The sequence below is a fragment of the Lepidochelys olivacea genome (genome assembly GCF_965140295.1).
Source record: "Lepidochelys olivacea isolate rLepOli2 genome assembly, chromosome: 1".
Classification (NCBI taxonomy): Eukaryota; Metazoa; Chordata; order Testudines; family Cheloniidae; genus Lepidochelys; species Lepidochelys olivacea.
The window spans coordinates 254,752,166-254,768,051 of record NC_140411.1 but is presented as its reverse complement, the minus strand read 5'-3'; the positions used below and the strand labels follow the sequence as shown (position 1 = coordinate 254,768,051).

The window sequence follows — 15,886 nt, the reverse complement described above, 5'->3', positions numbered from 1 at the left end:
AACTGCCGATGAAGTGAGCTGTAGCTCACGAAAGCTCATGCTCAAATAAATTGGTTAGTCTCTAAGGTGCCACAAGTACTCCTTTTCTTTTTGCGAATACAGACTAACACGGCTGTTACTCTGAAAACTGATTGGTTGCTAACCAGTTCGAAGTGGGAAAGTTGACTGCTGGACTCGTGTTGATGGAAGTGTGCAGGGCCATTAATCGCATCCTGCTCCAAAAGACTGTGACTCTGAGCAATGTGCACAACATTGTGGATGGCTTTGAACAAATGGGCTTCCCTAACTGCGGAGGGATGATAGATGGCACGCATATTCCAATTCTGGCACCTAGCCACTGAGTACATTAATTGCAAGGGGTATTTCTCAATGGTTCTCCAGGCGCTTGTGGATCACCGTGGGCGTTTCACGGTCATTAACGCAGGCTGGTCCGGAAAGGTGCATGACGCACACATCTTTCAGAACACTGGCCTGTTCAGGAAGCTGCAAGCAGGGACTTTCTTCCCAGACCAGAAGATCACCATAGGGGAAGTCGAACTGCCCAGTGTGATCCTGGGAGACCCTGCCTACCCCTTTATACTGTGGCTTATGAAGCCATACACAGGGCATCTTGAAAGCAGCAAGGAGCAGTTCAAGAACAGGCTGAGCAAGTGCAGAAATACTGTTGAGTGTGCTTTTGGACATTTAAAGGCCCACTGGTGCTGCCTCTATGGGAAGCTGGACCTGGCCGATGACAATATTCCTATGCTTATAGCCGTGTGCTGTACACTCCACAGTATTTGTGAAGGGAAGGGTGAAAGCTTCTCTCAGGGCTGAACCACAGAGGCTCAATGCCTGGAGGCTGAGTGTGAACAGCCAGAGACCAGGGCTATTAGAGGGGGGGCAGCACAGGACCATAAGGATCAGGGATGCCTTGAAGCAGCAATTTGAAGCTGAAAGCCACTAATATTTGTTGCTATGCTTGGAGTGCTTGCAATGCTAGGAGATGATTGTGATTGGTGCAGACGATGCAATATGAAATTTTAACATAATTGGCTGTTGCTTTGCAGAGCTCTGTTTGCTTTCAATTAAGAGAATAGAGATTGCTTTCAAATCAACGCAATTCTTTTATTAAAAAACGACAACCGGAGGAGAGAGTCAAAAAAACCCCATCAGCAGTGAGGGGGATGGGGGAAGGGAAGGTCCCAGGAGGAGGTGGGGTCCCGGGGCGGCTAAAGATTCATGTATGTCCAGAGATCATATCCAACCTTCTCCTTTGGAGTACAATGCAGCAGGTACTATACTTCAGCAGGGCCAACCTGCAGAGGCATGGGTGTTGATTGTAGTGGGAGTCCTCCCCCCATCGAGCACGCCACATCCCTGCTCCTCTGCCTACCTCCCAGCGCTTCCCCCTGGCTGCCATCAAACAGCTGTTTGGCGGTGTGCTGGGAGGGAAGGGGAAGAGTGGGAACATGGCGCGCTCAGGGGAGGAGGTGGGGAAGTACAGGGCCGGGGCGGGGATTTGGGGAAGGAGTCAGAATAGGGGCAGGGAAGGGGTGGAATTGGGGTGGGGACTTTGGGGAAGGGGTTGGAATGGGGGTGGGGAAGAGCTGGGGCCAGGGGCAGAGTGTGTGTGTGTGGGGGGGAGGGGTTGAGCACCCAGGGGAAAGCGGGGAAGTCTGCACCTATGCCTTCTGCACCCAACAACTCTCTTCAGCGATTCCCAAAATCAAATCCACTTACCAGAGGCCTCCTCTCCTGTTTGTGCTTCACCAACATCCAACAGCTGTGACTGGCTAGCCTCCTCTGGGGTAGAAAAGAGCCCCTAGCTGCATGCATCTCTGAGCTCCGAGCTGTCCTTTGCCTCTGGGTCCCCCTCCACATTCTCGTCCAAGATTTCCTCCTCCTGGCTCGGTCCACTCTTGAGTGGCATGCAAGCCATTGAAGTATTCACAGTGGCCTTCGCAGTGGAGGTGGGGTCGCCGCCAAGTATTGCATCCAGCTCTTTGTAGACCCAGCAGCTCGGGGGTGCAGCTCCAGAGCGGCAGTTTGCCTCCCGTGCCTTGTGCTAGGCGTTCCGCAGCTCCTTCACTTTGACCCTGCACTACTGTGTGTTCCGGTCATGGCCCCTTTCTGTCATGCATCGTGAAATCTGCCATAGGTATCATAATTCCTATAGCTGGAGCGCAGCTGGGACTGGACAGTCTCCTCTCCCCAAATGCTGATGAGGTCCAGCAGCTCGCATTGCTCCAAGTGGGAGATCGCCTGGTGCGTGGAACAGGCATGGCCACCTGAAAAGATGCGCTGGGACCACTGAACGCATCACCAAGCAAACAGGAAGGGGACTTTCAAATTTGCAAATGAATGTACAGGGTGGGGATGACGGTTGGTCACCTGAGGCCAGGGCAGCAGAGTTCAAACCAATGACCAGAGAGGTGAGAACAGGCATTGCGGGATACCTCCAGTAAGCCAGTCGCAGCGCTGTAATCGACCAGGGTGTCTACACTGGCACGGTGGCGTTGTACCCCCGGCGCAGAAAGCCGTACGCCTCTTGTCTGGGTGGTTTTTTTAAAGCGCTGCAACTGTGCAGTTTCTGTGCACTAAGTGGCTTGGCAGTGTGTACACCTGGGGAGTTACAATGCAGAAAGCCGGTTTACTGCACAGAACCTTGTCAGTGTGGACAGGGCCTTAACTGTAGGTGTGGCTCCCTTGCCTATAGTTTGGTTAGTAGACTTCAAACAGAAAATGCCACAGAGGCAAGGGCTGCTAGTCTCTCCTCTCCGCAGCACTGCATGTAGTTTGACCGGATATCCCAAGTTCATAAGTACAGTCCCGGTATTTGGGAGGTTTTCTTATATAGGCGCCGATTACCCCCCCCCCCCCCCACTCGGTCCCAATTTTTCATCTTTGCTCTCTGGTCACCCTAACTGCATGGCTCCCCCCTAAGGGCTCGCTGGGGAATGGAGCTGGGTTGCTTCCTCCCGGTGTGCGTGGCAGCTCCCCCTTCTCGCCGGGCTGGGGAGGCGGCGCTGGGTGTGCAGCGGGGCGGGGAAGCCCCGGCTCCTGTGGCTGGAGCCTCCCCACCCTCCTACCCCACAGCCTCTGCCCGGACTGAATGGGGAGCGAGAGCGGCTCGGTCCCGCAGCGCTGAGCCCTTCCCGCGGAGCCCGCGCTGATTAACCCGCCTGAAGCGCCGCCGGCCTCTTTCGCTGGGCAGCAGCGGCGCCGCCCGCCCTCCCTCCCAGCCGGCATGTCCGCCGCCAGACAGCGCAGCAGCAAGGGCAGCGGCTCGGAGAAGGGAACCCAGTCCCACTCCGGCGGCGCGGATGACGTGGCAAAGAAGCAGCAGCAGGCGGCGGCGGCGGCTCCCGCCAAGGGGAGCAAAGCGGCGGGAGGCCGCCCGTCCGCCTGCAGCCTGGGCAGGGCTTTGAACCTCCTCTTCTCCCTGGCTCTGGTGGCAGCCGCCGCCTTCTCGGGCTGGGGCGTGCAGCACCTCCGCGGGCAGCTCGGCCAGCTCAGCCTGCGCCACGAGGGCTCGGCGCGGCAGCGGGAGGAGCTGGCCCGCGCCCTGGAGGGGGTCGCGCAGAAGGTAAGGGCAAGGAGGTGGGTGGTTTCTCTCTGTCCACCCGCCAGCCCCTCAACTGGCGGGCAGGGGGAGGGGGGGGCGCTCGCAAAGTTTGCCAGGGCTCCCCAAACTCTGGCGACTCCATTGCTGTGAAGGCAGAGGGAGGCCGAGCCTGGAGGCGAGGCGGTGCCGGCGCTCGGCAGGAGCAGACAAAGGGCTAGTCCCCAGGAGAAGGGCTGCGTCCGGTGAAGACGCCCTTGGGGAGCGCTCTCCTGGCGAAGGGCTTCTCTACCCTGGCTCGCTACAGCGCTGCAACGCTCTTGTTCACGGGTGCGAAAAAACACCCCCCCCCGCCGAGCACAGCAAGTTTAAGCGCCCCTAAAGCGCCAGTGTGGACGGTGCACCAGCGCTGGGAGCGTTGCCCCTCATGGGGGTGGGGGTTTTTTTTTAGAGCGCTGGGAGAGCTCTCTCCCAGCGCTGAGCACCGCCACCACACAAGCCACATTAAAGCGCTGCTGTGGCAGTTTTTTAGCATTGCCAGTGTAGACTAGCCCTAATAAATCCACCCCCCCCCCCCCAGGCAGTAGCTGTGTCGGGAGCAGAGCAGCTCTCCTGCCAACCTAGCCTTGTCTACACTGGCACTCAGGTTAGTGTAACCTATGTTGCTCAGGAGGGTGGCTTATTCACACCCCTGAGTTATATCGAAGTAATCTTGGCTATTCCTACACCATAGATAGCAGCAGAGCATGTTTTGCTTTCACCCTGTCACTGTTTTTGACTATGCATCGCCCTTATTTTCCTGCAGTTTTCAGTGGCAGTCGAATTTGCTGCACACTATGAAAAGCAAAAATCCCACTTGTTTTAAAAAGCAATAGCGGTAGCACCAGAACTGCTGATTGGCTGCACCCTCACTGCTTACAGTGTCTGCCAAATTCCTACATTATCTCCAGCCAAGAGGATGAGACCAGCAACTTCTGTTGCAACTGATTTCCACAGGAGTGTAATGAAGTAGTCAGTGAAGTGTGTGGCCCAATTGATCAGAGAGGTACCCTTTTCCTTGAAACTGGAGGATGCTATTTTTGCTCAAACGGAATCCACTTCTAGGCTAGGGCTTCAGGCATGGCAGTGCAATGCACTTCCCATACCTTTCAGGATGGCTTAAAATATTTCACTTTTTAAAAAAATGTTAGAAATACTGTCAACTTAAAATAAAAATCACACTTCTGTTAGGAAGTGTTACATACAGTAACACCTGAGATTATTATAACTGAAATGGATCAGAGAAAAAATGTCTGTTTTTTTCAGTTTGTGGGTTTTGTACATCTGAGAGCACCCTGTGTATAGTCATTCAGTTTCACTGTTTTCCCTGTGTGATCAGTAGGGCATCGAACTGTAAGCTGATCCATGGGGATCAGGTGTTTCCATGTAGGTGAAGAATCTGCCCACAGTGGGTCAGTGTGCAGGATAGGGGGTTTAGTTGGTCAGTTTCTTGTTTGTTTGTGTGGGTCTTTTACACAGCAACAGGGGAAAGAAAAACACCTACAATGCATATGTGATTGTAGAACTCAGTTTTTCATGCTGGCTGGATTTCAAGTTCACATGGTACTGACGAACGTGACAGGCACAACATTTTAATTTGCCTAATATTTGTTTAAAGATATATGGGGGAAGGGAGATACTGGGATCAAAAGCTTGGCATGTATGACATAGGAATATAATACATAGCCTCAGTATAAGAACTTAGGTAGTTATATAATTATTTATTGTATTTTCTATGGCACTCATCACTTCAGTATCTGAGCAACTCACAGACTCTAGTGAATCAGATTTGCAGCATCCTTGTGAAGAAGGAAAGTATTGTTTTCTCCATTTCACAGATTGGATGCTGTGGCTCAGCCAGATTATGTGATTTGGCCAAGATCTCACAGATAGCCTATGGCAGAGCCAAGAACAGAAGCCAGATCTCTTGAGTCCCAGTCCAGTGCCATCACCACAAGCCTATTTGTCCTCTAATAGCTGACAAGGGATTTAAACTAAGAGGAGTCCTGATCTGTGAAATTCGTAGGCACACAATTCATATCAATTTCTGTCCTCTACTTACTCAACAGGCAGGAGCTGGCTGCTGTGAGTGTGTTCTGTGTGAGCCCAAAAGAGAGCGAGCCAAGACAGTGCAACACTGAAGTTTTAGTTTTCCTTCCACACATACCATCCCTCTCTCATCAAGCACTCACTGAAAGTAGAGTTCTTTATATCTACACTAGACATAAATAAAGTGCAGTGGTGTCACTGTAGCTTAAACTCTATAGGGATGGAAAGGGTTCTTCCGTCAACCTAGTGGTGTGTACAGCGGGCCTTAGGTTGGGTTAACTACACTGCATAAGGTGTGAAATTTTTCACAGCCTGAGCAATGTAGTAAAGCTGTCTGCAGGGCATGTCTTTACTAGCCACGTTAAAGCGCTGCCACGGCAGCGCTTTAATGTGGCTGTGTAGTCACGGCACCAGCGCTGGGAGAGAGCTCTCCCAGCGCTATTAAAAAACAACAACAAAAAACAGCACCTCCACGAGGGGAGTAGCTACCAGTGCTGGGAGTGCGGCTCCCAGTGCCAGTGCACTATCTACATTGGCACTTTACAGTGCTGAAACTTGCAGCGCTCAGGGGTGTGTTTTTTCACACCCCTGAGCAAGACAGTTGCAGCGCTGTAAAGTGGCAATGTAGACACAGACTAACTTTATAGTGTAGATCACGCCTAAGTTCCTAGACGTAATCATACTATCATTTCTCTCTTGAGCAGCCTGTTACAGCCATCATTTCCCAGGGCTAATATTTTGTTCTGTAGCAACAAGACATTTTTAAGGAGAGCTTTTTCTGAAAGAGAGCAGTTCGAATTCAGGTGCTGTAACACCAGGCAGTGTCTCTTTTATTCTTCCCTTGCTTATCAAAGGGAAGGCTGAGGTTATTGGAAATATCAGCATCACTCTACTAGTTTCAATATTTAGATTGGGATTTTCAAAATCTATGGGATTTGGGTTTCTAGTTCCCTTAGGTCCCTTTGAAAATCCCAGCCTTAATTTGTCTTGAGGCCTACCAAGCATAGGGATATGTAAAATGTGCTCCTTTCATCTCTGGATTGCTGTGGCCAAAATCACAAGTTAATACCAGGCTCTGAGAGAGAGGCGCACAAATGATGTTTTAAATAATTAGCTATCCAAGGTGTGCCTACACCTTGTATACTGTGTCCAGTTGTGGTTTCCCCATCTCAAAAAGGATATAGTGGAACTAGAAAAGATTCAAAGGAGGGTAACAAACATGATCGAGGGTTTGGAACATACAAGGAGAGAAGATTAGGGCTGCTCAGTTTAGAAAAGAGGTGACTAAGGGGTGATCTGATAAAACTCTAAAAAATCATGAATGCTGTGGAAAAAGTGAATAAAGAAGTGTTATTTACCCTTTCCCACACTACAAAAACTAGGGGTCACCTGATGAAATTAATTGGAGCAGGTTTAATACAAGAGGAAGTACTTTTTTCACACAGCTAACCTGTGGGACTCATTGCCTTGGGATGCTCTGATGGTGAAAAGTATAACTGGGTTAAAAAAAGAACTGGGTACATTCATAGAGGATAGGTCCATCAATGGCTATTAGCCAAGATGGTTAGGGACGCAACCATGCTCAGAGTGACCCTAAACCTGACTACCAGAAGTCAGGAGTGGAAGACAGGGATGGATCACTCCAAAATTGCCCTGTTCTGTACGCTCTCTCTGAAGCTCTGGTACAGGCCACTGTTGGAGACAGGATACTGGGCAAGATGGACCATGGTCTGACCCAGTTTGGCAGCTCTTATATCTATGTTCTAGTTCCAAAGGGAGATAAAACTCCACCTACCTGTGTGTCAAGGATGGCTAACATTAGGCATGCATTTCTAATGTAAGGATGAAAGGCAGAGGGAGGAGATCAATTCATGGCCTAATATCACTGTAGGATACTGTGCTATACCTATATAGCACTGCCAGTTTAGGCTGCTTTGAGGGAACTCCATCCTCCACCCTCTTTGGTCTTTTGCCATACAGAGGCATTGTCAGAAGTAAGAGTTATATAAGCTCATCTGCTATTCACATCAGCTGTAGGAAGGGAAAGGAAATTATGTGGAAAGTTGTAGTTAGTCTTTGTAGTATAGCACAATTGACAGAGGAGCAAAGATTATTTTAGCACAATTTACAGAGGAACTAAGATTATTTGACATGTTAACATGACTTTTTAAAGGAGAAAACTGGTTGTCAGTAGAAGAATATTTTTCTGTCTTGTATATGATATTAAGCCTTTCAAAGACTGTGATTGAAATCCATGCCTTTGGGGGCACAGCTAGACACACACCTCTTGATTCACTTTTTCCACAGCATTCATGATAGACATATATGGACATTTATGATATCCCCCCTTAGTCATCTCTCTTCTAAACTGAACAGCCCTAATCTTTTTAGTCTCTTCTTAAATGGAAGCCATTCCAAACCCTTGTTTTATAATGAATGTGAACTGTTATTTTGAAGTTAGGGTTTTATCCCTTTCTTGCAAAGGGCTCATGTAGGGGTCAGCAAGCCATTTAGAGTAAATAGGCTGAGTACAAGATTATTAAGATTAATTAAATTAGAAATTGGTCTATCTTGACTATATTGGGCTTGATTCTATTTTACATTAGAGCTCTGATCCTCAACCACGTGGCCCTGTAGTAAGTTAAAGGTGCAGGGGAACAGCTTCAACCTACATCACTTGGCATATGGTCCATCAGGGTCATTACAAGAGGAGAATGAGGCATAGTAGAGCTCCATTCTACCATGCCCCAACAAACACCCTTCTCCCTATGTCAGGAAAGAGGGTGGGGATCTGTCTCATAGACTCACAGACTTTAAGGCCAGAAGGGTCCATAATGATCATCTAGTCTGACCTCCTGCACACTGCAGGTCACAGAACCTCACCCACCCACTCCTGTAATAGACCCATAACGTCTGACTGAGTTACCAAAGTCCTCAAATCATGTTTTAAAGACTTTCAGTTACAGAGAATCCTCCACTGGCCACATCTGGCACTTTAGGCCTGACCTGGCACATTGTGACATTAGAGAGCCAGATTCTCTGGTCCGATAACAGTAACATTTGGAGACAGGTTAGTTAATAGGATGAACTTAGCACATTAGTTTAATTTTACAGCTGTGTCTGCAGGAGGAGATAGGTGAGCAATAGTTTCCCTGCACTATGTAAGGCTTATAAACACCTGATGTGTGACATGACAACTTTAAAGAGATACAGAAAAAAGTTCTGTAGTGAAAAACTCTGTATATGGTAAAATCAGACTGAAAGACCACTGGGCGGTAACTACTGATAGAACCACATTATCAATTTAATAACCATTGCCACATAGCAATTTGAGTAACATTATTATTCACATTTTCCCATTTAATTTCTTTCTAGTCTCATGTAAGACCTTCAGGGTACAAACTGCTTAAAATGTAATCATCTTTCCTTTAAGTTTTAAAGGTGGCCTGCAAAGGAAAGGATTCTTTCCCCCTCTTCCCCCCCCCACGCCCTTTTTGGTTCTTTCTGATATATGAAGGTGGCCTGGGACTTTTTTTTGAGGCGAGAAGGGTAAGGAGCAGATATGCCAAACCCTCAAAAAAGCTGCAGAAATTGGGCTTGTTTTTGGCTTAATTGGCTTGTGAGTTGCTTGTTGGCCAGCTTTTAGCTTGTTGCTTCTTTTTTTGATTGGCTCCCGGCAAGCAGGGGCAAGTGGGGGAGAGAGTCAGAGGTACACAGCAGGCCCACCACGGTCCCAGACTGCAGGCCAGGGGGATCTAGTCACATAGAGTATTGGGGTTCTTAGGGATTGGCTTGTTTTGGCTTAGTTTTGAAATGGGATTAGCTTGATTTTTGGCTTATTGTGAAAGTTGGGGTGCTTATTTACCGCATGAAAGTTGGCAACTGTGGTAAGGAGTTAGGGCATGGACAAGGTAGGATTCAAGAGTGGGTTTTTTCCTGCTTATTTTTCTATTAGAAATATCAGGTCTTATCTACTCTGTTTTTCCTGAACAACTGGAGAAGCAGTGAGATTATAACATAATCAAATTAGATTGAAACTTGAGCAATTGAGAGGGAATTTGATTTTTGAACAAACTATTTAAAACTTTGCTTTTTGTTAACACCCATTTACCTCAGACACCCGACAAATGTTTGGGAGAAAGACTGTCTTTGTTAAAGATTCAAATACTCTTATCCCTTCAACAGAAGGCTGAGAAAACTCCCTTTGGTGCTCCAGCAAAACAAGAAATAGCTATGATACTATACCTGGTGTTTCTTAGGGCTTGTCTACACTACTGCTTAAGTTGATGTAACTTACATCGCTCGGGTGTGAAAAAACCACCCCCGAGTGACGTAAGTTACATCGACTTAGTGCAATGTACACAATGCTTTATATCAGTGGGAGATGCTCTCCCACCGACATAGCTTCCGCCTCTCGCTGAGGTGGAGTAATTACATCTGCGGGAGAGCACTCTCCTGTCAACGTAGCGTGTCTTCACCAGACGTGCTACATTGGCGCAGCACAGTAGTGAAGACAAGCCCTAAGGAATAAATTTAGTAGACTTTGAAAAAAATTGGAGGATGGGGAGAAATCTTTTACCCCTTCTCTATACATCCTGAAGAAAAAAAGGATAGTAAAACCGTGCTTCCTTTGCAGGTCACCTGTAAAGTTTGGGGATTACTTGGACCTATCAACAGTATATCACTTAATGTTTGCATTTAAAACAAAATTAAAAGACTTTTGGCCAAATCCTGCAGTCCTTACTCAGCTCAGACTCCCACTGAAACCAAGGGAGGTTCAACCTGAGCATCCAAACCTGCAGACATGTATCTGAATAACTTACTTATTCATTAGTAACTAAATTAATGAGCTAACTCATGTGGGAAATGTTTGTAGGCTTGGGAGCTGAATGAAGACCTCATGACTTGGCCTTTTATAATTAAAAATAAGATATTTTCTTTTAAGTGCATTCATTTAATAATGTTATTTACAAAATGAAACCAGGTCTGAAGCTGCTTATCTAATCAATAAACCTGACAGACCGCATGGCAGTACTGATTAATGCACACTCCACATGTGTAGCAGGGAATGAGCCAAGACAGCATCTCCAGGATTCCTGTAGCATGCATTATTCACCACTGCCACACAGCCAAAACCTGTAAGAGTTCTTTTGTGCAGGATCCCCACTGAAGTCGGTGTGAGTTTTTAAAATCACTTGGGGTTTTTTAAATTGTGTGAATTTAGTGCTTATGGAACGTGCCACTTTCATAGACCCAAAGCCTGAAATTCTGTTTATCCGCAGAACGGGACCAGCCAGGCAATGGTCGTGCAAGCTTTCCCATTCATATGCCTAGATCCTTATTCTAGGTGGGAGAGGTAGTTCAGTCTTCATGCCCAGTGATGCCTTGGCCTCTGAGCTGAGACTGTCAATAAATGTGCCAGTCAGTGCCAACTGTGGAGGTAATTTCTGTGATTTGGACAGGGAGCTGGACTGAAACCATCAGCTCATACCAAATAGGCAAAGCCCTTCATGTTCTCAGAAGAATTTCTGAGTTTTGAAAAAGCCACTATTTGGGTTTTACAGACTTCACTTCAATTTTGGCTTTTTCAGGACCTGGGAATTTTTCAGAGAAGCTCCCCTGCTGACCCTGGCCCATCAGCACAGCCCCAGGGCACAGAGCCCCATCTGCACCCCTTCCTGAGAGAGCCTGTGCAGGACAAGTTCTCCTCCTGACCCCAACCCTTTTTCAGTACCAGTCTGTCCACTTTCCCTGCACAGACTCTGTCTGCACTGATGGGCCGGGGTCAGGAGGGGAGCAGAAGGCTGCACGCCATGAGCGCTGGTCCCTCTATTGGACACTGGCTCTTCAGTGCGGCCCCTGGGCATAGGGCTCCATCTGCATCCCCTGCTGGGCATATCTGTGCTGGCATAGCCCCCTAGCATAGATGCAGCCTATACCAACGGAAGGAGTTATTCTGCCAGTGTAGGAACACCACCACCCTGAACAACAGTAGCCACTTGGCTGGAAGTATTCTTCTGTTAAGATACCTGCATCTATACTGGGGGTTTTGTCAGCCGTAACTATGTCGGTCAGGGGTGTGTTTTTTCACACCTCTCTCCAACTCCTCTATGCCGGTATAACTTTCCTGTGTAGCCCAAGCTTTTGTTTCTTTGTGCCTCAGTTTCCTATTTGATAATAGTACTTCCCAGCATCACCAGAATGCTTGAGGGAGGGAACAGTAAAGATTCTGAGGTGCTCAGATACTACAATAGTGGGGGTTATACGTAAATTAGGTAGATAGCGACATCCTCATCAACTAACATAAGATGAAAATTTAAGTTGAAAATATGTGGATTTCTGTTTTTAGGTGTATTCTCTTCAAGCCACATTTGGAGGTTTTGAATCCATGATGAAAAGTGCTCAGCATAAACAAGAAGTTACTGAGAAGAGTGTTAAACAAGGGGAGAGTGAAATAAATCGAATCAGTGAGGTTCTTCAAAAACTACAAAATGAAATCCTGAAAGACCTGTCTGATGGCATCCATGTGGTAAAGGATGCAAGAGAACGAGACTTCATGTCACTTGAAAACACTGTGGAAGAAAGATTAACAGAGTTGACCAGGTCTATCAACGATAACATTGCCATATTCACTGAAGTCCAGAAAAGGAGCCAAAATGAAATCAATGATATGAAAGCAAAGGTGGCTTCACTGGGAGAAACAGATGTGTATAAACATGAATTAAAGGCTCTGAAAGATGCTGTTGATGAGATGCAAACATCCATGAAAACCAAAGAGAAGGCCATAGAGTCTCTGAAAAGTACAATAGAGTCCATGGAATCGGATGTTTATACTGAAATCAAAGCATTAGTCAATCTCAAACAGGAACTTGAGACGTTCAAAGAGACTGCAGACACAGAACACCTTTCATTGAAAGCTTTTCAAGAGAAAGTTCTTAAAGCTGAAGAATCCATTATGCAGCTCCCTGATGAGATTAAAAGACTGGATGAAGATTTACAGCAAATTAAAGCCAACCTTAACAAACAGGAAGAAAATGTACTCTCCAAAAATGTGTTAGAAACCCTTGAAAAGAACAGGGAAGGCTTTGAATTCAGATTCAGAGGTGTAGAAGACAATTTTCAGTCTCTAAGTTCTACTGATGCTCAACAGACTGAAAAGATGGAATCACTTCTTTCTAAGCACGAAGCGTATGAAAGAAAGCTAGCAACTCTAGAGGAAGCCATTGCATCTCTGCGTAGTACCTCAGATGGTGATGTACGTTCAATAACAGACACTGTGCAAAGTCTTAGTGAATCTCAGCTCTCATTATACAATGATGTTGATGAACTGAGAAGAAGTGTGAGTGACCTACCAGACTCTGCTGATGCACTTCATAACATCCAGAAACAAGTTAGTGCTTTGCTGGATCAAGAAAAGCCTCAGATGGGCCAAGCACAATCTCAAGACTATCTTGAAAAACTGTCTTCTGTAGAAGGCTCTGTAGACACATTAAGATCTTCTGTCAATCAAGTTGAATCTGACTTGAAAATGATAAGAACTGCAGTAGATAGTTTAGTTGCTTACTCAGTGAAAATAGAAACAAATGAGAACAATGTGGAGTCTGTGAGGAGTTTGGTAGATGACCTAAGGAATGATCTGGATAGATTGTTTATGAAAGTAGAAAAGATACATGAAAAAGTTTAAGTGAACAGTGCTAACTGTGCAGTTATCGAATTTAAAAGAATAGCTTTTGTATACCCAGTGTTTTGACACCTCCAAAGAAAACAAGGACACATAATTAGAGACAGTTCTGCTTAGTTCCTGGATCTCTCTTCTGTTTAGTTTCATTTTTAAAAGTTTTGTGAGTTCGGATGGATAGGTGGGTGAGTAGGGTAAATTACTAAGGCCTAGTCTACACTAGAAAGTTGTACTGCTTTAAGTATACTGGTATAGTTACAGCAGCACAATCTCCCTACTGTAGACATTGGCCTGGTCTACACTTAAAATTAGATAGACCTACCTTGATTGCTCAGGGCTGTGAAAAATGTGCCCTGTGCAACATAATTAGGTTGACCTAACTCCCTGGGTAGATGCAGCTAGGTCAAAGGAAAAATTCTTCTGGTGACCTCACTACCGCCTCTTGTAGTTAATCCGTCTCTCCATCGACTGAAAAACTCCTTCTGTCGATGTAGAAAACATCTACGCTATGATGCTAAGGTGGCACAGCTACAACGCATAGCTGTGCCACTGTAGTGGCTGTAGTGTAGACAGACCCATAGATATATTGATATAAAGGTGCTTTATACTGGGTTAGCTATTCCTCTAGTGGAAGGGGAGTAGCTATATTGGCATAAGGTACCTTATACTGCTGTAACTGCATCCACACTAGGGCTTTTAGTGGTATTACGGTTTTAAAACCAAACAAACACACCCTTAATCAAAATATTCATGCTGGTAAAACTAATACATGTAGACTAGGCCTGAGGCAACTCATCTGTTTCTTCAGCTTATTCCACCGTGTAGGGAAAGAAGCAAGTTCTGACTGCCATGCATACATAACCGCACACAGGAAAACTCATGGAGTGGGGAGAAGTATAGGGCACCTACAGACTCTAGTTCTCCAAAAAACGTGAGACGAGAGCTGCTGAGGGGTGTTCCATGGCACTGCTAAAGAGCAGAAATATTTGTGCCCATATGCCCCTTTCCCCAGCACCTCCAAACCCCCATGTACAGATTAGCATGGCTGGGAAGAGGAATGTGAATTGAAGGATGTGATTCATTGCCAGAGGGCTCAATAACGTTTTGCCGTGTTATTTTGGGATTATTTACATTGTCAGAATCTCTCCCTTGAAGTCGTAATTCCTTTTCGTGGTATCACGGTTAGTTGCTGTGGAGATGATCAGGGCTTTGAGTGAGGAAGACTGAGGAGAGGAACTAAAAACACCACTGCCTATGCCGGCACAGCACCCTAGTGTAGTTGCAACGTACAAGGACACAGGAGTTGTTCTGCCAGTGTAAGAACACCACTTCCTCCAGTGACTTTAGCTATGCCAATAGAACCCCTCTCCTATAAGCGCACAAACTGGGGTTTTTTGTCAGCATACCTAGGTTGCTGCATGGGGGAGGGGCGACACACCCCTGACTGACGTATGTTTTAGCTGTAGACCAGGCCTAAGCCTGCTAATAATACCACAGGAGGAGGAAGAGAAGATTCAGAATGATACCAACAGAATTGTTTCTAAATAAAATACCTTTCAAGATTGCCTCTGAGGTGATAGTGACTTTAATTAGTATTACTGTATTCTGTACAACTGGAGTCGGTGGGAGTGTGTCATTGACTTCAATGGAGTACGAGCAAGCCTCAGGTTGGCTGAGAATCAGAATGACTGTCAAATATTAAAGAATTTCAAGCATTCTAAGAACCTCTCCAACATGGAACTTTTTGGGGGGTTGTACCCTAGAAAAGGATTTCTGATTTCCTTTCTTTCTGAGGTTTACTTTTCAAAGGTTGTTTTTCAAAGGTACTTATGCCTTGGTGCAGACTGCTCTGTAAATGGGGATATCTGCTAGCCCACATTACAGAGAGTGTAATGCATGCCCTATTTTAACCAACTCTTTGGCTGCATTAGAAAATGATTCATAGAACTAGCACCTCCAACAAATGGTAATTTCTGGGAACAGCAGAGGTAAAGAGGGAGTTCCCTTCGATATTTAAGAATAAAATACCCAGCTATTTGTAATGCTGTTCCCACTGTACATAGTGAGAAGTTGCTAATAAGTCAAGTAAGTCTTAATAAGTGAGGCGGATGCACTGCATTGAGATAAATTTTGTTGTTACTTTTTGAACTGCACTGTTCTTTGTTGACTTTTCTTTTCAAGTTTCTAACAGTTGTTTAGGTTACTGTGAAGTGAACTGTATGGCTTATTTACAGTATTTTTAATACATAATAAACACTTGGAATTGTGTTTTGATTTTTTTTTTCATGTTGCTTATTGTGAAAGGTACTTAATTTAGCATTTTGCAGAATATTCCCACTGAGGTTCAGCAGCTAGCTGGGAGTGGAGTGGAAAAGCCTCTAACTTGTTCATCAGAGCCTCAGCTTTAATTTCAAAACCAAAAAGTAACAATAGCAGCTGTTATGATTGTAACGAAAACCTTGACAATGTGGCCTGAGCATAAGTGATGCAACAATGTTCATCTGAGTTTGCAAAGAGCCTGAAACAATAGCTCTGGGTTGTGAACTGTCCCATTTATTTCAATGAATGCTAATTCA

The 15,886-nt window shown here is 46.0% G+C and overlaps 1 protein-coding gene across 1 annotated transcript; it reads left to right on the top strand.

The window, feature by feature from the left end:
• The first annotated feature begins 3,019 nt into the window (after positions 1–3,019).
• Positions 3,020–15,584, top strand: CKAP4 (cytoskeleton associated protein 4). The gene is made up of 2 exons (XM_084624351.1): positions 3,020–3,568; positions 11,982–15,584. Exons 1-2 carry the CDS (start codon positions 3,230–3,232, stop codon positions 13,314–13,316), a joined length of 1,674 nt encoding a protein of 557 aa, XP_084480477.1. The 5' UTR covers positions 3,020–3,229; the 3' UTR covers positions 13,317–15,584.
• The last annotated feature ends 302 nt before the right edge of the window (positions 15,585–15,886 follow it).